General features: G+C 46.9%; 2 protein-coding genes across 3 annotated transcripts; both read left to right on the top strand.

Moving 5' to 3' along the window:
* The first annotated feature begins 373 nt into the window (after window positions 1–373).
* LOC144179200 (uncharacterized) lies at window positions 374–8446 on the top strand. Of its 2 annotated transcripts, none has more exons than XM_077707462.1 (2): window positions 374–1225; window positions 6567–8446. In XM_077707462.1, the coding sequence occupies exon 1, from the start codon at window positions 646–648 to the stop codon at window positions 1195–1197; it is 552 nt and encodes a 183-aa protein (XP_077563588.1). In that variant the 5' UTR covers window positions 374–645; the 3' UTR covers window positions 1198–1225; window positions 6567–8446. The 2 variants fall into 2 exon arrangements, with proteins under 2 accessions (XP_077563588.1, XP_077563589.1); XM_077707463.1 differs by lacking the exon at window positions 6567–8446 and adding an exon at window positions 3478–4008.
* Window positions 5220–20528, top strand: LOC144179898 (uncharacterized). Its single transcript, XM_077708322.1, has 4 exons — window positions 5220–5252; window positions 6604–6848; window positions 15993–16090; window positions 19005–20528. The coding sequence occupies exons 1-4, from the start codon at window positions 5220–5222 to the stop codon at window positions 19490–19492; spliced, it is 864 nt and encodes a 287-aa protein (XP_077564448.1). The 3' UTR covers window positions 19493–20528.
* Window positions 20529–21907: the final 1379 nt, after the last annotated feature.

The following is a 21907-nucleotide window of genomic DNA, read 5'->3' as shown; positions in this document are numbered from 1 at the left end:
GCTCCACAGAACAGGGAAGATTTCAGGCCTCACAAGTGGCGGCAGCCATTGGCGATCCCGATTTCGCATCACATGATTTAAATACCCAGTAGGAGCTCTCAAAACGGCCAGGAAGAAGTATTTCTTTTATTTTTTACATGGACATGCGAAGCTGACGAGTGGCTCGAGAGAAGACTTGATCTACCTCTCTCAAGCGACCAAAAAGGTGGCCTGCTATGCTGCCGTGTGGCAAAAACTCTGAAAGATGGCCGAAATTCGGTTTGATTACGTGATTTCTTGGCTCACCATGAATCAATCAGACACGTATTTTGCTTAGTTCTCGTTTGTATCTCGTTATTTTTTTTCCCATGAAAGAAAAATAATCAAAGATGATTTAAGTAAAAACAAAAAATACATATTTTCCCAAAAATTGGGATTTTTCGACCTGCGTGTACCCACAAGTGAACCACAAGGAGTTTCACGCAAGTAAATACTAGCAACGCGTCACACTTTGCTGCCTAACCATCTGAAAATAGTACATGGGCACATTTTTTATGTGCTTGTTATGAACAGACCACGATTTAACTATTTTGAAAGCCTCCCGAACAAACGACTGGTGAGGCAGGAAAAAAGGGGAGGGCTCATCCGTGTTGCGGGGAAACGACCATGCATGTTGGGCTTGCAGAGAGCAACTCGCCTGGCACATGTAGAACTCATTCCCTCCCCTTTTGTGCTTGTTCTTTTCCCTTCCATTTCATTGAGGCACTGCCACTGCTTGAAGGTTTCAGTGCTTGCCCCACCATCCCTGTTGCAGGCTCCGCTTCCTCCTCCTCAGGCGGCCACAGGGCGCAGCGAGGTTCCCCACCAGGTTGTCGGCAGCGGTGCTGCCAGCAGTGCAGCTACACCACACAATGTCCGAGCAAGCTGAAGAGGCACCAGCGTATACACACAGGCGAGCGCCCCTTCCAGTGCAGCCACTGTGGCAAGGCCTTCATCGAGAAGGGCAACCTCGTCACCCACCTGCGCGTCCACACGGGCGAGCGCCCCTTCCTTTGCCACCTGTGCCCCAGCGCCTTCACTCAGGTTAATGCCCTGGTCGGCCACGTGCGCAGCCACACAGGGGAGAGGCCCTTCCACTGCCGCTTCTGCCCCGAGGCCTTCAAACACCGCCGCCAGAAGAAGGCACACGAGCAGAAGGCGCACAACCACCACAAGTAGTGCAGCAGGACGGGAAGGCCCCAGCCAGGTTTGTGTGCAGACACTCACTCCAACGAGATCGGAGGGGGTCGAGCCCCTCATTATGGAATGTTACGTAGAAGGGTCAAGGAGCACGCCAACAGGTGCAGGATCGGTAGAGAGCCGTTTTGTCCTACGACGAGACATGGCTCCTAGGTAAGATTTTGTCGTCACACTTTGGCCTCACCAGCCGGGTGGCAATTGCTCCACTCTAGTGCGGGAAGGCAGAATGTGGGTGAATCTTGTGGCAGACAGTGGCCTCCCCTGGTGGTCACATCTGCTTTGTGCTGAGGTCTGGCCCACCACCATGGAGTGCTCATTTGAACGGGCACTGCAGCTTAGCCAACTGATGCAAGAAAAAAGATGCACTTGTGAAATGGGAGAGCCACAATGCGTCGCCATGTATAGGTGTGCAAGTGCATATACTGTGTGTCATATACTGTGTATGTGCATATACTGTGTATGTAATACTGTGTAAAAGTGCATATACTGTGTATGTAACCGTGATGTTGCCTTCTGTCGGTAAACAGCAGTTGGCCTTCAGTGCTTGTACACAGTTCTCCTTGCCCTTATGACGGGACGTTACAGAGAAAGGTCATGCAGCACGCCAACAGATGCAGGACTCGTTTACAGCTTATTCTGTCTTACGGCGAGACATGGCTCCAAGCTAAGATTATGTCCTTATAGTTTGGCCTCGCCAGCCAGGTGGCAATGGCTGTAGTCTAGTGCGGGAAGGGTGATTGCAGGTGGGACTTGTGGCAGACAGTGGCGTCCTCTGGTGGTCACATCTGCTTTGTGCTGAGTGCCGGCCCACCACCATAGAGTGCTCATTTGAGCAGCACTGCAGCTTTGCAGAGTGATGCAAGGAAAAATATGCACCCCTCCTGAAAGGGAGCCACAATGCATCACCATGTATAGGTGTGCAAGGCACCATCACGGTCTCTTATGTGACCGTGATGGTGCCTTCTGTTGGTAAAGAGCAGTTGGCATCCAGTGCTTGTCCACAGTTGTCCTTGTAGAGGTACTTTTAAGGGGTATTCACACGACGGAGCGTTTCAGCGGAGAAATCCGAGGGAGGTCGTGACGTCACTGCAGGCGGACTTCTGCTTGGCCAGCTCCTTCGCTCACACGGAGGATGCGTCTGCCGGACGGACTTCAGTGTTTGCAGTCGCCCATCTCTAAAGCAGAGCTGCCGTAGCACCGCCGATTCCGCGACGGCGGCAATTTCTGTTAAGCTCATACGTACTGATCTTGTCAACCGACCAAAAATTGGTCGTCGACGCAATGCAGGGGCTGCCACGCGCAGAGAACGGCGCGCGACGTGGTAGCAGCCGGCCGGCCCACCTACAGGCCCGCATACTGATGTTAGGCTTAACACTGCGGCGAATATTCGATCGCCGCTCTGGCAAGTGGCTCAGGTGACGATTTTAAAGCAACTTGACGATTTTAAAGCAACTTTCCATCACATCATTACCCCATTTCTCGTATACGCAGCTTTGTTTGCGCCTTGGGGAGCAATAACAAGCTTTCACTCCAGCTACCGGCGCCGGCCTGCGCCACTTCGCGGCCGCCGCTCGCCAAGTGCCCGTGCCGGTGGTATACGCGGCTCCCTCAGTGCGCCTGTCATGTGCGCCACGCATTTTCGCGTCCAATGTATTAAGAAGCGATAAAAATAGAGTGCCTGCAACCGCTCTAGTACGTCAGTCGCGGCCAGCTGCCCGACGAGCAGACGAATGCCTGCCGCCTCCGCCGCCAAGCATCGGATCGTTGGTAGCCTGCGAGCAGAAGCTCCGATCTCCCATCGGAGGCGGTGCGCCGGAGAGAAACCGTGACGTAGGGGTCACGTGGCGGGCACTCCTAGGAGCGAAACCAAGGATTTCTCTCGTGTGAATACCCCTTTAAGGGGCAACTAAAAATAGTCAGAGGGAGCAAACACAACAAACATGAACTGTAGCCAACTATCTGATTAAGTTTATTTCCGCTGTTGTAACAAATGGGAAAAAATGATAATGAAAAAACTATAACACGGTTGGTGTCGTGATTTTTAATGACAGATACAGAACACTGGTATAATGATACTAAAAATATTCTGCCAGTATGCTGTGTTTCTATATCTTTGATGTATTTGCTAAATATCCTACGTAAACTTCAATGGTCAAATGGCATTGCTTTATGTCGATGTGTGTCTTCAATTTTTATTGTTCAAAGTTGAACCTTAACATTCAGTTTCCCTGAATTATTTAACAGGTGGCTGCTTTTCAGAGATGCGTTGTCTGAAAAAAGTGAAGGAGACAATGGAGACAAAGGGGCCCTTGGTGGCTGCTTTCTTACACAATGTTGTCGTTGGTATAAGCAGTTCTTCCCCCAATTTAAATGATCCCTCCACTCTTGTATTTGCGCCTTCAGGTCTTCTATGTTATGTGTGGAAAGACCAAAATGGGTTAAAATTCAGCGGTACTGCTTCCCCACAAGATATCCATGCCTAACATTGCATTACTTGGTGCTGAAATGTACAGCTCCTGTAAATTTGTGGTTGATACTGCTTCTTCTAGTATCCAAACAATTCGTTACATTTTTTAACAGTATACCTCAGGTGGTGCAGTGCTCCGGTTAATGGCACTGCGATCTCTTATGCTTGGAGTTCATCAAGCCTCCGTGTCTAACATGCACATGTATATTGAAAATAGACGTGGACATCTAATGCAGAATAAGCGAGCATTTAACCAAAATGCTCAGCCTGCCAAAATGTAATGTTTTGTAATGTCTAGGCCATGTTTTAAGTTTTTCTTTTTGATATTCTCAGTAAGAAAACCATCTTCAAAAGTACCATTTTTCTTATATCATCTTGCCCGCCAAATGCTGACATTGTTCATGACAACAGAATTTAGTAAATTGCTTGAACATTTAGTATGTGTTGATCATGTACTATGTTTGCGTGAAGAAACAAAATTTTGAGGACACCTGACATTATGAATGCGAAAGTACAGGTGTCCAGTGACCAAACATATCCTCTCATTGCCATATTCATCATTCCCCTTTTGTCTTCCCTGGTTTGTACAAGCCTTCAAGACTTGTACGGGGCAAAGGGTGTGTGCTACCATTATCCCATGACGTCTAGTGCTAATTCTCTTTTTCATGTTGCCTAGTTGGTCCAATGGTTGCTTGAGGAGGTTCATCAGGTGGGTCCCTCTGTTGTTCTCTTGAATGTGGAGACTCAAAGTCTGAACTGTCTTGCATATGAGGTATACCTCTTAGCCTTCTATCGATAAGCGGACGCTGCCCTGCGTCGTGCAGCGTGCAGTCGGCCATGTCGACGTTGTGGATTATCCCAAAAAAGGCAAAGTCCTCGTCCCCCTCAGTTGGGCCTGCGGGAGCTGATGCCCGTGACAGTCAGCATCGCTGTGCTTGTTTCCGGACTTGTACACGACCGTGACGTCGTACTCTGAGTCTTGAACTGCAATGACCAAGTCTTCCCAGTGGGTCCTTCAGCTTTGCTAGACAGCAGAGGACATGCTGGTTGCCTACTGCTTTGAGTCTTGCCGTGCAAGTGTGGAAGAAATTTGCTAACCCAAATTATGGCGATGCATTCCTTCTTGGTCGCCGAATAATTTCTTCCCATTTGGGAAAGGGGCGGCTAGCATAAGCTGCAACTTTTTCCACGCCAGCTTTCCACTGTTCAAGCATAGCAGCGATTCCAACATTGCTGGCATTAGTATGAATTGCCGTATTGGTGGCATCATCAAAATGGGCTTAACTGGCGCAGTTTGAATGTGGCTACACAGCTTGTCAAATGCCCCTTGCTGGTCTTTGCTCCAGAGGACTGAAATGTCATCTTTTTAAATCACATGAGGAGTACTTCAATTCTAAAGTCTTCCATAAATCGCCTGTAGTAGGCACAAAGTCCTAAGAAGCATCTTCTATGCCTTCTTATCGGTAGGTCGAGAAAATGAAGCGATGGCAGTAGTCTTCTCGGGGTGTGGCTGAATGCAGGTCTTACTGACAACATGGCCAAGAAATTTGAGTTCTTTGAAGCCCAGGTGACACTTCTCGGGCTTGATGGTTAAATCTGCAGAGCAGATGGCCTCTGGCACACTTCTCAGTTGTGATAGGTGTTCTTTAAACGAGCTAGAGAAGACAACCATGCCTAGGTATACCAGACACGTCTGCCATTTCAGCCCAGCAAGAATGCTATCCATTATGGGCTGGAACGTCGCCGGCGCAGAGCATAGGACGAAAGGAATTACCTTGAATTCGTAGAGGCCTTCTGGTGTTGCGAATGGGGTCTTCTCACGGTTACGTTCATCAACTTAAATTGGCCAATATCCAGATTTCAAGTCCAAGAAAAAAAAATTTGGCATCGTACAGGCGGTCCAAGGTTTCGTCCATTCTTGGGAGTGGATAATGGTTGCGATTTGTCACGGTGGTCAGTCTTGTATAATCGACGCAGATGTGGAGTGTGGTGTCCTTTTTCTGGACGAGTATGACAGGTAAGGCCCATGCACGTTTAGATGGATGAATAATGTTGCTCAGCATTTCCGTCATTTGTTTTTTAATTGCTTCATGCTTCTTTCGGGGCATCCTGTATGGGTGCTGACAAACAGGCTGGGTGGATTCGTCGGTTATAATGCGGTGCTTCGCTATTCTAGTCTGGTGGACCTTAGACGTTGTGGCGAAACAGTCAGTAAAGTCTTGAACCAGACTCATTAAATCATCCTTTGGGAGGCCGAGAAGTTTTGGTTAATTACGACCAGTTGCACGACGTCAGCTGTCACTGCATCAGATGGTGCCGTTCCTAGTGCAGCTAGACACATGACGTTGGCGGTTTCAATAAACGCAATAGTGGTGTTTTTCACAAAACGTCGATGCTCATTGCAGAAACTAGTGAGCAAAACTGACGTGCACCCATTCTTCAGCTGGACAACTCCCTTTGCTATGCAGGTACCCATATCCAGGAGTAACCTCATGTTCCGTTTGGCTATTCCCTCAGTCATAAAATGATTTATTCTTTACCTTGACAAACACGCTGGTAGGAGCAGAAAGCATGACACTGTCGTCAGCCGTGTTGTGCTGAACTGAGATGCTACTTCCTATGGATTGTATTGTGGGGAACATGATCATGAATTTCTCCAAGTTGATAACTGCACCGTTTCCTTGTTCATTTGCTTTGCGGGCAGAGCCAGGTGCATCAGGCGTGTGCTCAGCGGCTGTCCTCACACCAACAGAGACGCGCCTTCCTCTGTCGTGTCTGTTCTGTATGTTCCTTATTCTTGCCCCCTTCTGCCTCTGCTGGTGGATTGCCCTGTGTGTGGTGCAGAAATTCGGGCGTTGAGTTTTCTCCTTCCCCCATGCAGGTCCTTGCCCCTCTCCTCCCTCCGTGGGTGACCACAGGTGGCAGAAGGAGTGCGGCACACCCTTAGGTTGTCGGCAGCTGCACTGCCAGCATTGCAGCTGTGTGGCGCCATCCCCGAGAAAGCTGGAGGTCCACCGGTGCACACACACCAGGGCCAGAGCCCCTGCCAGTGCAATCGCTGCACCACAGCCTTTGCACACAAGGGCAGCCGTGTCGCCCAACTGTGCATCCGCATGGGCGACCGCCCTTGCCACTGCAGCGAGGCCTTTGTGTACAAAGGGAGGTTTGTCACCCATATTCAAAAGCACACAGGCGAGCGCCCCCTACCAGTGCAGCCACTGCGGTAAGGCTTTCATACACAGGGTTCACCTGATTGACTACCTGCACATCCACATGGCAGCGCCCCTATTGCTGCAACCTGTGCCCCGGGGCCTTTGCCAAGAAGAGTACCTTGGACAGCCACGTGCGCACCCACACGGATGAGACTATTTGTTCCCCAAGGCCTTCGCACACTGTTGCCACAAGAAGGCATACGAGGAGGAGCACAGCCGTCATGTGTGTGTGAACATTTGTTCTGTGTGACTGGAGGAGAGCAAGGTCTCTGTGGTAGTTGTGACGACGCAAGGGCATGCCGGGAGTTTGGGGGGTCATGAAGAGGGGCCTTTTTTTAATGAATGAAACCAGAGTCTGAGCAAAAATTTCCTCGTTCCTTATCGCATCCTGGCCTCACCACCTGGGTGACGGTTGCCTCTCGCTGGATTGCAAAGTGTGATTGTGGGTGGGACCTGTGGCTGGCAGCGGTCTCGAGCCTCTTGTGACGAGGCTGGCGCATTAGCTTACAAAGTGCCTGCTTTGAACAAACTCTGTGTGTGTGTCTTTCATGTAGTTTCCTTCTGAAATTGTGGCTTCTGTTGGTAAACAACAGTTCATTTGCAGTGCTTGTTCTATATCTCTTGTTCAGTTAATTTTAGGTTGCAGCCACCAACGTGCGAAGAAATGAGAAACATGGGAGCCAAATAGGTGCCAACTACCCACTGGCATTTATTTCCAGCATTTGGCAAATGTAGTTAACAGAGAGCGGAAATCGTCATCAAAAAAGGAAGGAGAAGGAGGGGGGGTTCAGGTTTTTTTTGAATAGCTGCTACTAAGCACTTGTTTTATGTATCAGACAAAATGATGCCTCCCCTTTTCAATGTGGTTTCCTACTATTTTTTGTGTTTTTGCTCAAAGCCGCAAGTGATAGTCAGCTGCACATTAAGTCTGTTTACCAAGACCTAACAGTAACCGAGAAATAAATCTGGTCAGGCGCCAAAAAGAGGAAAAGCATTTGTTTGCATGTTGCCCAGATCGCTTGCTCGGTGCTCGACAGCGGGAAGTGCAGGCCACGAAGCAAACAAAAATTACACTGGTCATTTCTGACGATGGTAAGAATCACATTGGTAAGAAATGTACTCTGGAAAAACATGACAATGATAATTTCTGCACGTCCAGGTCTCAAGAAGATGGTTGGGCCCACATTTTAAGAGGGTATGTTGCTGTGTGGCTGGGGTTGTTACAAAGTTCATTCTGTAAGTTGATCTCGCAAGAATGGATAAGACCATCAGCACTTTTGTAGGCCTCCTAGACTCACTATAGCAACTTTGTGCATCCCATATGCCAGCTTTAGTGGTTGTCTTCCTTCATGGGAAGTGTGCAGACCAAACCTGCAGCAATAGGCATTTCATCCAGCTTGTCCACGGTTTTTCTGTCCAATGTTCCCAATATCGATATTACCGTATGGCATCTATGCGCGCGAAGGGGCTGGTCCACTCCCCAAGTGCTTCCCTTCCTAGGCACATGCGTGAGCCTGCGACCAAGGAGAAGATTGGTTGCAGTCAGAATGCACAGCCGGCCAATGTCTGATTCGATGACAGCAAGAGCCTTCGAGCTCACTATGGTTATATCTCGGTATGAATCAAAGACAGGTCTTAAAACCAAGATTAAGCTCTTCCGAATATTTTTTTACAGTGCTTGTATCATGGTACTTACTTGTAAACAGACACTTACTATAACCACCTACCACGAGACATTAGCGACGATGAATTTTCACTTGACTTCTTTGTTGCCCAAACACATAGCGATTTCTTGGTCAGACGGTGTTTGCATACTTGCTTCAAGTCTTCCAAGGTTTTTGTAAATGTTCTGGCATTGTCCGAGTGCCAGACCTGGGGTAAACCTCTCTGGGCAACAAGTCACCAAAAGGTCAGCAAGGCTTCTGATGTGATCAAAGAAAGTAGCTCCTACTGGAGAACAATGATGTGGCGCATTTGAAGAGAGCAATGTAGCACTTTCAGTCCCCACTTGGTGATACTATGAAGAGAGGCTTAGCAGAGTTGGCTCCAAAAACCTCAAAGAGAGAACAACCTTTAATAAATTCTGGTGATGTTACTAAAATGGTGCGATTACATTGCCAGATGAATGGGGTGACAACGAAAAATTTGATGGCTATAATGTTGAAGTTGATGCATACAAATGAGATCAGCCATTTAAGAGATTGGTCACATCTGTGTGTTGCAGGTACATTATCAGTGATTCCGTGGCCTCTAACCTGTAAATTTGGGACATACGCGGACATATGTCAGATTAAAGACATACTTTAGATTAAAACATTAAGGGTATTTGTTGATAGGCAGTTGCTTGAAAGGGAATCAGAAAAAGAATCATTGTGCCTGACTCTTAACCACTTGTGTGTGAGGCAGCCATTGACCACTCGCCTTACTCATACTAATCAGTGGATCCATAGAAGTGTGTATGCGCACTCTGACGTCAAGTTGCGAGACAGACGTAGTGAAATGCTCCACTTCGTCTTTCATGGTGTGCAGCACTTAAGCAAACGTTACTGTGGTTTGGCGGCGTCCTGGCCTCGTAAACAAGCGAATAAAGGGAACATTGACAGAGGGAAAAAAATGTGAGGGTAAGGGCGGTATGCAGAGGCCGTGCGAGGGGTTCTTGGCGGCAGCATGGTACGAATGAACTAAGAGGCCACGGAAAATGAGCCCGCAGAAAGCGGACGATAAAAGTACGGCGAAAGTGTGAGAGGGAGGGCAGTATGCTGAGGCTGTGCCACAGACGTCCATCATGTGCTGCTTAATATACGTGTAGTGGTCCTTTGGCATCCTCATCGTTGCGTGGCTCACACGAACCACGTCACATTTGTGTGGGAGGTTCAAACACGATTTACAGCATGCTCGCTGCGAGATAACAGCGGAGTAGAGTGTGCCACCATGTGTTTGCTCTTCATGCGATCACTTCCTGAGATGCAGCAGCTGTGCATTGTGACCGAGAAGATGGCAGTGTCTGCTGTGCACAAATTTTGTATTAAGGAGCATAGCAATCGGTGGCCATTTTTCTTCGCATCTGTTTTGCATCATCGTGTCAAACAGCGCACTTACACACTTCGATATAGTCGGCAACCAGCTATCTCACTGCCAAGTTGTTGCTGTACATCCAGTACTTTTCTTTAAGCTGTGTCTTCATGTCTCTCATGGCTTGACGCAGAACTTTACTACGGGCTGTAGCCACTAGCAGAGACAATTATTGATTTTCTGTCAATATTATTGACCGCATCGGCATTTTCTCAGTTTCACACTGTGCTTAGCACCCACCTACTGGAATGATACTCTCAGCATCCAAGGAAGTGTTAAGGTCAACTGTGCTTGAACTGCCAAGAGCATCTACAGCCTCTTTTTCTTTTGACAATACGTAAAGTAGTTCTGAAGCCTTTGAATTGCTACACACCTGAAATTTTAAATTCAAATTCAAGTTTATTCATTTATTCATTTGGATGTCACATTGCAAGAACCTCCTTCTATTAAACCGAGCTTCTGCACCGTATGCTTTGTGAACTGTCAAAACAGATGTTTCACAGGCTCGGTAGTAGGTAAAAGAACTTCCGAAGCTTGTAATTCCTACATTCTTGTCTGAACCCTTGATCCTGGATTTCCGTGGTGTCAGCACTTCGTATCTTCCAAGCCTGAAGATGATGTTTTTCTGGGTGTTGTGGAGCACCTTGCATCTGTGAGGTCCCCGGCATTTTTGTATATTGAAATCTTACGTTTGCGACATCCAGGAAACATCAAAGGATCTAGACGCATTTTGCTGTTGACCTTCAAAACGCACACAATTGTACGCTAAAAGTTTTTGTAGTTGTGTCAGTGCTACTATTGAGTTGGGAGTTCATAGCAAAGAGAGCATGGTTTGGTCGGACCTCTCCAGTTTTCCAGTCACTATGGTCCATATCTAGGCCAATCCAACATGGACTGTTGTACCTCCATAAATGATGTGAAGGTGAAGCAGCTCATCATCGAAGTCCTGTTTGGCAGATGTGCAGTACTTCTGTGGCACTTGGAACAATTTTTATATCTGGAAATTGTCTTCACAGTCAGAGCTAGAGCATCTGATTCCTCTTAGGCGAGTGACAATTTGCATAGGTGAATGTGTCGAAAGCAATATAATGAATCCAATTCATTAACCTGAAAGTGCTGGCAATGCTTTTTCGTCACAATTGTTTGCTGCCACCATCGAATATACTGCTTAAAGGGGCACTGACACAAAAATTTAGCATTTTTTTGTTGTTGCTATAAGTAGCTAGTGACCTACTTATCACCTGTAGAAACCTCATTTGCTTCATCGTGCAATGGTTGTTTAATTAGAGGCATTTTCAATGCGGCCAGTCGCAGTTTCGGTTTCAGCGGGTGCCGCATAACGATGGATGGATTGTTTGTGAACAAAGCTGAACACGTGACCGTCAGAGGGATATCACAAAGCAGAGTTGCTGTAGTACTGTCCAATCCACATCGTTGGCAGTTTCTGCGAATGCCCCCACGTACTGATCTCGTGAGCCACTTAATTAAAAAGTAACCGTGGACGTGATGCAGGCACTGCGAGTGCAAATGCTACCGTAGCTAAAGAACGACGCGCAACGCTCAAGACAGTGGGTGCAAGGCGCGCGCTGGGAGCAGCCGGCCGGTCTGCCTACAGGTCCGCCTACAGATGTGCTCGGCTTAACACTGCGGTGGATATTCAATTACCGCTCATAAGCTGTGCAGATGACAATTTTTAATGCAGCTCGCCATCGCATCATTAACTCTTTTCTCATATAAGCTGCCGTGGTTGGGACTTGGGTCCAATTTTGTGCAGCGGTAACAAGCTACATCCGCCGTCCTGCGCCACTTCGCAGCCGTGGCTGCCACCTGCACAGCGACTGTGCAGCTTACTCAGTGGGCTTTTCGTGTCTCCGGCACGTCTTTGCGTCCATAGAGTTTCATACAAATAACTAGAGGGGAAACTGGCGCTAGTGTCAACGCGAACATGGCAGCGGCGCTTACGCTTCAATGGGAATGATGGGTAGTTTTGGAACCGGATTGCGTAGGATCGAAACGGGCTTATGGCTGCGCAAATTGTGTTTTTTGACAAAAAAGCTCTTATTGCCCGGTTCTCCATTTACAAATTACATGGCGAACAAAAAAGTTAGTGACGAAAAACCGGTTTTGTACGAAATAAAACGGCGCGTTTAAATAAAAAGCAGACGCGGAGTCGAGAAGGTTTGTGGAGCAGGTAAGTGGTTTGTAATAGTAAGGGAAGTTTTGTGCTCATAAGAAAAAAGAAACCGATTACCTTTGGAGAAGTTATTCTTGCGTGAATTAGTGACATCCATCAAGCTGCGTTCCTATCAGCCGCCGGTGCTGCTGTTCTACGCCGTAGGAGCCGGCGTTCACACGAAAGGTGTGGCTGTTCCAAGCGATTCGCAACCGTCGTCAGCTTTGACAATGCATTGCTCTGCCGAATGAGCAGCGCCGCAACTCCTAATTAGCAGACAACTTCGCCGCACAGAGCGCCGTTATTTGTGTTTTCATGCTTGCTGTGCGGCAATGCATTGATAACCCACCCAATTCGCAACTCTGGTTGCTGGTTGTTAAACATTCCACTCAGGGTGGCTTCAGTGCACGCGAGGCATGCAGTTCAAGGAGAAACGTGGTTTTTGATCACTCCTCCCAACACCCCACCTAGGCAAATGCGTTCATGCAAATCCAAAACGAAAATGAAACTGCCTGCAATCCATAATAAGTTCCACGAGCCATCAAGCGCCAATCCGAATCCACAACTACCCATCACGCCCATTGAGGCGTACGATCGCAGCGCCAGTTTCCCCTCTAGTTATATTGTAAGAAACTCTATGTTCGCGTCCAATGTAAATAAAAAGTAATAAAAACAGAGTGCCTGGAATCGCTGTAGAACTTTGGTCGCAGCCAGCTGCTCGATGAGCCAACGATAAGGTCGTTCGTTCTTGAGAGCAGAAGCTCCGCCCTCCGATTGGAGCGGCGAGCTCGCGAAAAACGCCGGCAGTGCGGAAGCGGCAAACACAAACTCTTGACATGCTTGGATGTTGTTTATTTACAAAATATCCACGGGATTTCGATTGCACGTGGTCCTCTGCTGGCTGCTCAATTGCGTTTCGCACACTTTAAAATTGATTTTAAATATGTTCTTGGCTGCATTTGCCGCTGATATTTTGCAGATGATGCATGTGTGTTCACACCAATCTATCTCCGAAGTTATCCCGCCTTCAAAATATTGTGTCAGTACCCCTTTAAGCAGCGGATTGTGTTGTTGCTAACTTCCCAGGTGCGAAAAAGTTGCAGGAGAATGCATGTCTCCTTATGCGCATGCCGTCATACGCGGATTTGGACTTCCTGTATACCAAAAGGCCCACTCATTGCTTTCGATTGGGTTGAGCATGCTTGGTGCACGTCTACCAGCGCAAATAGTTTACGTGATCCTCCAGCAACAGCCGTTTGCTTGGTGTACGTTCATCGTGCACCTGAGACATCGCTTACTTTTCAACGAAACTTCTCTTTTCCTCCCCAAACAAGAGTAGGTGAGGCAACACTCAGGCATGCAAAATGCGGATGCCTCACTCATCCTTGGTGAATTGCTCCAGAGAATGAATGACGTGGGTTTGACTTTGATAACATTTTACTAAGTTTTTTACTATTCGTTCCCCATATAAAATGTGTGATGATAGTCCATGTTGATTACGCTGCTCCCGCGAGGCCACTCCTTATAAAGTAAAGGCACATGAAATGTGGAAATTTTTTGCCACGTGAACAGTAACTATTTGTGTGTGGGTGATTTGGTTATGCTTTCGTAAGGATGGATATTTGATAATGGGTGCAATTTGAGCACTTGTAAACAAATTAGTTGTGTCGGCTTTGGTAGAAATTTGACGGTTTGGGAACCTTTGTGGTAGCTGGCAGAGCCAATTTTGACACTCCCTGGCATGCCCGGATCACCCAAAACCATAGGCTAATTTTGAACATTGTATTTTCTCCTGCCCTATTTCAATTCAGTCGCCACATTTTCCACGCCCTCCTCTTTCAACGTGGTGGACTTGGCTAACCTTGGACCTGTTAACGGAACAGCTGGAGGTGAACCTGGCCTGGAGCGTTCTCATTGCTTTAAATTAAGTTTTTTTTCTTCCTCCTCCCACATTCGAATATTCTAATGAGTTTAAGTTGCGTTGGAAACATGCACTTATTAACAGATATCCCCAGAATCTGAGAGAAGTGTTAAAAATCCTGAAGGCGTGATGTCGAACCAGTAGATGGGTGGTATATCAACTCGCCTGTGCTGCAGCGTGTCGAGGCTAATTCCCACTAAATAACTAGTCGTGTCCTAGCAGGTGCTGAGTTGAAATAAATGGTTATACCGTTCAGGCAGAGGAGGTCGGTATATGAATAATAATCTGGTGGATGAGACGGTTGGGTTAGGGGTATTTTCTGAGCTCTTTAAATGTTTGAAAAGAATCTTTGAGAAAAGGAATTTTTGATAAAATTAGTGGAGGGACATAACAGCCATGTAAGAATCTGGTGATGAGAAAGTTTGTTGAATATTTCCTGAGCTCTTCAGTGATTCGAAACAAATCTGAGGAAACGAGTCTGTTTATATATAGAAGCGCAGACTAAATAGAAAGCATGACATGTTTAAACGAGGTTGCTTATTTGCATCGGCAACTTCCCGGTTTGTTTCGTGGTCTCTGGCGTTGCAAAGCCGCATCGTGATGGCATCAATGATGGCCGCTTTTTTTGGCAATGTGACAAGTGGATTCCTATTTGTTTTTGCGTGTGCCAGTCTTACGAAAATGTTGAAGGACTCTAGTTTTACGTTCGCTCACTGGATGGCCAAGGAAATAAAAAGCCATGCTTTTCTGCAGCGTAGCCCTGGCAAGGAATGTAGTTACTGAGGATTACGGGCTGACAATCCCGGCTGCCTGCTTTCATGGCTGTTTTATTTCAAGCTTCGCTGGCTTTCTGTGAACGACAAGACAACTAGCGCCGTGATACAACCGAGTTTTGGGCACGTAGCAGCTGACTTTTTGCTACATGCAGTGTATATGCCAACCGTTCAGAGCCATAGCACCCTTCTTGGCACTGTTTGCAAAATCGGCTTAACGTGTTGGCAAGCTCAGAGAAATCTTGAGCGCGCATTCTGTGTGCATTTTGCATGTCGTTGGCTGCGCTGGGACAATAAGGATGACATCCACTAATAACCGTTCAAATAAACGTGACTCACTAACTCGGTCTTTGTAGCTAGCATTTTCCAAAAGGTAAGTTCCAACGTGCTTCATTTTAGCCCCTTCAATGCCAAATACACACTTCTCAACCCCACATCGCAAGCTAAATTGTTGCAGTGAGCTGCTTGTAAGAGGGATGCCTGTCCATTGCATCCCATTACTGGCGGTCTCTCCAGTGTCATTTCTGAGCTAGAAGCAGGAAAAGCCACTGTGTCCTCCAGAACAGTGCGCTGTCTCCTTAGGTGTTGCGATTCATTTGATAGTCCAGTTACCAGAGTAAAAAACACAAAACTCAAATTCACATCGAACTACTTGAAGGAACAGAATTGTCGAGCCATCGTGAAAGGACCCCTGGCTCACACAGCAGCTTGTAGAATAAGCTTCGTGACTTCACAAAACTGAAGCAGCTTGGTATGTTGTGCTTTATATTTGCAGGCATCGGTCTTGCCTTTGAACTCCTGACCCGGTGGGACGAAAAGTTCATGCTGAAAAGGCTTCTTGCGCGGCCATGATTTTCAAGTTCATTATGTGTGACCGAACGGTCAAATCGTCTGATGCCTGTGGCCTTCCCTACTCCTACCAAGCGTCAAGCTGGCTATACCATCTGCTGAAGAGGAACGTGCCAGCTGTTCAACCCTGAGAGATTGCCGTGCTTGGAACATTGCTGTTGGGTTATGAGTTGCGGTTCTAGCAACATTTGGTTACACCAATAGGTGCTGCATGTGTCATTGCTGCTACATTCATCAGTGCTTGAGCTGGTCGCTCATTTATTGCAAACTGCTCTGTTGTTTCCCGCATTTGGTCATCCTTGTTCAGTGCCCTCAAGTTGTCATCCGAGGCTGCTGCTGTTGTCATCTCACTGATGTCTGACATGCTCAGCTACTGCTCAGTGGATGTGCTTAATGATGTGCCTGGTAGGCGTATGAAGAATGCCGTGTCTTTTTGATAATTTTTTGCTTTATTTGACACTTTATCATCAAGCTTGCAGCAGTTTCACCCGTACTTTCCATTGCATATCTGTTAATAATCTGGCTGCTAGAATAGCTAGTGTATAACAGCCTGAAGGGCCACTTACGTCAGTTGCAAACATTGTCTGTTTCAAATGTTTAAAAGATAACTTTTGTGGGTGATTTATTTGCATTTCTTAATGGCCAAAGTGCAGCCGAAAATGCTGCTTTATACCATCCTGCCTGCTAAATATCTGATGTCAGCTTTGATGGTACAGTGTGATGCCCTGAGGGATATGATTGGATTGTATCTATAGCTATACCCCTTTGAAACTGGTTGAGGGCTGAATTGGACAGGTTGCCAGCATGTGTAGCATTAAGTGCACAAGCGCAAAATTAGGAGACCTTATGACGCATTGAATGCAAACGCAATAATGTGCAATAGTGAAAGATGTCCTCTCATTATCATTTCCTCCTTTCACTTTTCTCCTTTCCCATGTTCGCACTCGTGCACAATCTGTTGGGACAGTACCGCATGAAAGCAGGTTTTAGAAGATTCTGTATGATGGCACTGTTAAACACAGTTTCAAAGTGGGAACTTTGCAGAAACGTAGTGTTACTGTATTGGTAGTTTTCTAATTATCATGTCCCAACTACAAAAGTTGGCCTCAGTACATGTCTCTAACATTTGTTTCCAAGTTGAATGTCGTAAGTACATTCAGTGGGTGCAGCTTTAATTAGAGAGAGCCATGAAGCCACCCTGGTGTTGGGGATGCCTGCTTATCTTTCATTTCAGGTTGGCTTGGTTTGATTCCCATACAATCCATATTTCCTGAATTTTCTTTTTGATTCAATTGCTGTACTTTGTTTATTTCTGGGAGTCATGTCAATTTGAGCATTCTTTTGCCTTAATTGTTTTGTATTATCCGAGATGCCGGTCTTTTGTGCATGTGGGAACCATCCATCAGACGTGCTTTGTATTATTTGTTCAGCACACTGACACCAGGTTTTTGAACAACCGAGTTGACTTCTGCTTTTGCATTAAACAATCCATACTAACAAACAACAAAAAGCTATAGCTCTGAAGGCTGACAAAGCATGTAAACAGATGGGAAACTGACAGCATGTAAACTAGTATGGCGTAGTTGATAGGGTCGCCATAATCACTATGTAACAATTTCTGTTCTGCCACCTGCTCAAAATAATCTGAGACTCTCGAGTATGCTCAATAACCAATTAAAAAGGTGGAGGGCAGTTCATAATGCAGCCACAAATAGGAGCTGGAGTATTTTGCTTGAGTGTGTCTAAATTCATTCGGCAGGCAACAGCTTCATGTTTGCTTATTCCTTGCATGATCGCCATGGATTTGACCTAATCTGGTTCATCAGTTAAAGAGAAATCAAGGATGATTTATTCTGGTAGGTTCCTTAAGAGTCTCCAAAAAAGTAGCAGTGTCTACATGGTTCACTGCGAAGATCGTCGAAAGACTATTGTCGTCTGCCGCTCAATTATTTACTGCCCCTACTATTAAAGTCTATTGTCACACACCCCTCGCGCAGTTCACTCCGCTCTCACTCCACTTGTGATGAGCTGAATGGAGGTTTGTTCACTACAATTAAATTTTCCCTCCATACTGCTCGCGTCAATCTATCTGTTCGGACAGTGCGAATCCCTTTATCTTGCTCTTTACCTTTCTTTATCTTCTTTATCTTGGAAATCCGTTTCTTTACCAGGCTTCTTGCTCTGCCTAGAACATCATGGGCTCTGTTATTTTTCTGCTTGCTTTTTGCCTCGGCTGTGTGGAGTCTTTCTGCATCATTTTTAACGGGCTATTTTTTTCTGTTGATATCGTAAAAACTAGCCCAAGGCGTATTCTTCACTAAATGAACGTAGGACCTACCAGTTACGCATTTACATTTTGCCCCAAATGTGCCTGAGGTCTTCTTTGCGATAAATAATGGGAACATGTATAAATTAGGCCAGCAGATTTCTGCTCACATCTATTTCCCTTTTGTGAATGATTCGGTCCACTCCTGGCCAGAAGTCAAGTGACAGACAGGCAGACCAAAATATTTTCGTTTAAGTAGCCAAAGAAAGACTCCCGCGTTTAAAGGGGCCATGGAGACAGAAGGAAGTTTAGTTCATCCGAAAGGTTGCCGTATTAAAATAACACTGACTGAACTTTTAATGTGAACTTCATAACGTAAGCTATATAATGAGAAAAACAGAATAGGCATGTGACATCCTAGCTGTTCGAACTGCACTTAGGACATATTATGGGCAGTATGTTGCAATTGGTTAAGGCTGACAAAATCCCATGGAAATAATAGGGATTATAAGCTTTCAGAACAAACTTTTTACACTTAAATTTAGTGCACATTTTTTGTACCGCAGTAGAATGCTGGAGTAAACAATGTCAGTCACAAATGAACATATCAACATAAAAGCACCAGTGCTTATGGTGCGCAGTATGCCTGCCGACGCTGCACACCCGTCTGGCATGTTGGGCTTGTCTTACACAACGCTGGCCAACTGGCATAACTCTGTCAAGCATACCCAATTTTTCACGACTGATTGCTAAGAACTGTTAAGCCACGTACAAAGCTGGTCAGAAATAAAGCAACTGCTTACAACCGTCCTTGACAGGTATTGTCGTGCTATGAAATCTATGGAGGCACAGTGTAAAGGCAACAAAAGATGTTTCATCATTTGTTGCAGCTTGAGTGAATATAATTGCTTTCGTTTTGAACACCATCCCTTAGTATGTGATCGCTGACATGACAAAATGCATGACTTAGTGGGAACGGTAAAGTTTAGGCTTAAAATATTCATGTTCGTAATAAAGCATTATTTGCTGTTGGGGAACACTGTAAAACACCAGATCTGTCGAATAAACCTCGCTGCTGGTTCATTCTTACTGTGTTTGTGGGTGGCAGTGCTCTGAGTTTTTTCCCCGTCCTCCCTGTTGCAGGCCCTTCTAATGGCCACCAGAGGCAGCACGACCCCCCACCGGGTCGTCGATTGTTCCACTGCCAGCAGTGCAGCTATGTGACGCCCTCCTCGAGCAACCTGAAGAAACACATCCGCACGCACACGGGCGAGCGCCCCCACCAGTGCAGCCACTGCGACAAGGCCTTCGTGGACAAGAGCACCCTGGTCAGCCACGTGCGCATCCACACGGGCGAGCGCCCCCACCAGTGCAGCCAGTGCGGCAAGGCCTTCGTGCAGAAGGCCCACCTGGTCAGGCACCTGCGCATCCACACGGGCGAGAGGCCCTACGAGTGCCACCTGTGCCCCATGACTTTTGCCTTTAGGAACAGCCTGGTCAGCCACGTGCACAGCCACAGAGCCAGGTGTTGCCTCCGCTGACTTCTGCCCCCCACTGGGGGTCTTGGCACGCCGTCTCCTACAGAGGATGCACGACGAGGAAGTGCACTGCCACTGCCAGTAGTGCAGCAAGAGGGGAAGGGCCGAGCTGTGTGTGTGCGCAAACACAACATTGGTACAGAGAAGATTTGTGCAGCATGAAAGATGTTGGGGGTAACAGAGATGGACCCATTTACCCTACAAGACCATGCTGCAAGCGAAAATTTTGCCGTCGCATTGCGGCCTCACCAGCCGGGTGACAATTGCTCCACGCTAGCGTGGGAAGTGTAACTGCGGGTGAGAACTGTGTCAGACAGTGGCCTTTTGCGGTTGTCTCAAGCGACTACCGTAGAGGGCCCATTTGAACTTGTGCGACACCTTTGCGACACACGCAAGCAAAAAGGTGCACTTTTATTGGAAACGGCAATCATTAGGCGCCGCCATCGATACGCGTGCAAATGCACTAGCTGTGATTGTCTCTCGTGTAATTTCCAAATGAGATATTTTTGTCCGCCAGTAAAAAAAAGCGCACATTCAGTGCTTGTCTCTTGTGTTCCTTATACAGGTAACTGATAGGAGCACGTACTAACTCTCAGAGAGAGGAAACATGAAACAAACTTCCGCCAGCTACCCATTTAACTTTGTGCCCACCATTTGGCAAATCTGGTCTATCTTGTCTAGGAGGTTCTATTTTGATAATTCCCGTCTTTTCCTTTGCTTGCATGTATCGGTAATGGCACGAAGTGTACAGAAAAATCTTAAATCCTTTAATTAAAAAAAACTCCATCAACCCAGGTGAGATTCGAACCCACATCGTGCTTATATCATGCTCCTGACCACTCGAGTCACGGGGAACTGGCACTGTCGAACGTGTTACCTGTCTGTGATTTACTCATTCCGAACCAGTTTGGCCGTAAAGCAGCAACCTTTGTGTTTTCGAATTTCACGTCATGTATCGTACAAGTGACCTATTCGATAATGTTGCGTGTATATAGAGCATCACGGTATTTGGTGCCGTTAGCTGTAAAATTTTGTGTGCTTTATGTTACGCCATATGTAACTCAAAACACTGGCCTAAAGTTACCTCGGACGTAACTCTAGTTTTCAATTCCTGGTTACGTCGGACGGAGCTATAGAAACTGGCCTAAAGTTCCGCCAGACGTAACCCTAGTTTTAAATTCTGGGTTCTGCCAGACATAACTCTAGAAACTGGCATAAAGCTCCGTCGGACGTAACTACAGTCTTCAATTTTGGGTTCCGTCGGACGTAACTCTAGAAACTGGCTTTAAGTTCCGTCGGACGTAACTCTAGACACTGCGTATTTTGAATGCAAAGCTTTATTTGGTTAGATAAAGGGAAAATCCGATGGTCGTGCATATGCAGAAAACTCCTTTGGCAATACTCAATAAGAATGTGGAAAAAAACTTGTTGGAAAGGCATTAGAAGTAAGGGGAGGAAGCTTGGCTGGGCTCTCTCTCGGCAGATTGCACGTGCAACGAGCACTGCGTGAAATGAAGATGCAGCGGTAGTGGTGGTGTGGGATGAGCAGCAGCAGTGTGGTAATGATGAAGACTGGCTACTCGTTACTTCGAAATGGGAAGGCCACATCTCATATGTGCTCGTAAAGCGGGATTCACACGACGGAGAAACCCTCTCACGGAGGTGGACGGATATGTGACGTCAACAGCACGTGATCGGATTATCTCCGGCCTGGCGGCGCATCCACACGTGCGGAGCTACGCGGAGTGACCAGCAGAAGACAGCGCCGAGAAACAGGTTCCATTCTCCGCCGAGGGCCACCGCCGTCGAGCGAAAACATGCGGAGGCATTTTCTTTCGCGGAGCCACCGCGGGCTATCCCCACCGAGGGGTGGAGCCTAAAACCGGTCACGTGAGCGGGTCCCGCGGGCCAAAAAGAGAGGGCTTCTCTGTCGTGTGAATACCGCTTAAGGAGCAGACAGCTCACAATCAGCAGTGTTGTGGACAGGAACGCGAACAAAATAAAATACCAAATAAAATACCACAACCATGCAACATATAATGAAGAAATCCTGCGCCCCTCCGTGTAACGACGATGATGGTTGAACGTGAAGCTTTCTTGTGGTGGATTCTTTGGTTTGCTAATCCCACACTGCGATTATGTGCTACTCTGGAGGTATGCATCACTTTTCTAGAATATCCACAGTAACTCTCCCTTTTGCACTCCGTAGGCCGAATTTTCGGGCTTGGGGTGTACGGCGCAAATCAGTACCTGCTGTTTGGCGTTCAGTGAGCAATTTTTTGAGTGGGTGCTAGTGCAAGTGTTAAACCTCAAGATGTGACGCTAGGCCTAGCGTCGTCAACCTGTGCTGCTGTAGAGTTAGCTATCACCTTAGCCCTCATGCATACGAAGCACGCCATCATTATCATGGATTCCCAA

The sequence above is a fragment of the Haemaphysalis longicornis genome, unplaced genomic scaffold (assembly GCF_048455015.1).
Source record: "Haemaphysalis longicornis isolate Haplotype H1 unplaced genomic scaffold, Haemaphysalis longicornis Haplotype H1 scaffold_4, whole genome shotgun sequence".
Classification (NCBI taxonomy): domain Eukaryota; kingdom Metazoa; phylum Arthropoda; class Arachnida; order Ixodida; family Ixodidae; genus Haemaphysalis; species Haemaphysalis longicornis.
Note: the sequence above shows the minus strand (reverse complement) of the source record. Positions and strands in the feature narration are given on the sequence as shown.

Bases quoted from the DNA above. Each gene is read 5' to 3' on its own strand.
- LOC144179200 (XM_077707462.1), top strand. From the start codon at position 646: ATGCATGTTGGGCTTGCAGAGAGCAACTCGCCTGGCACATGTAGAACT.
- LOC144179898 (XM_077708322.1), top strand. From the start codon at position 5,220: ATGGCCAAGAAATTTGAGTTCTTTGAAGCCCAG. The intron at 5,253-6,603 runs GTGACACTTCTC...GGGTGACCACAG, and splicing joins TTGAGTTCTTTGAAGCCCAG to GTGGCAGAAGGAGTGCGGCA. The intron at 6,849-15,992 runs GTTTGTCACCCA...ATCCTTGTTCAG, and splicing joins GCCTTTGTGTACAAAGGGAG to TGCCCTCAAGTTGTCATCCG.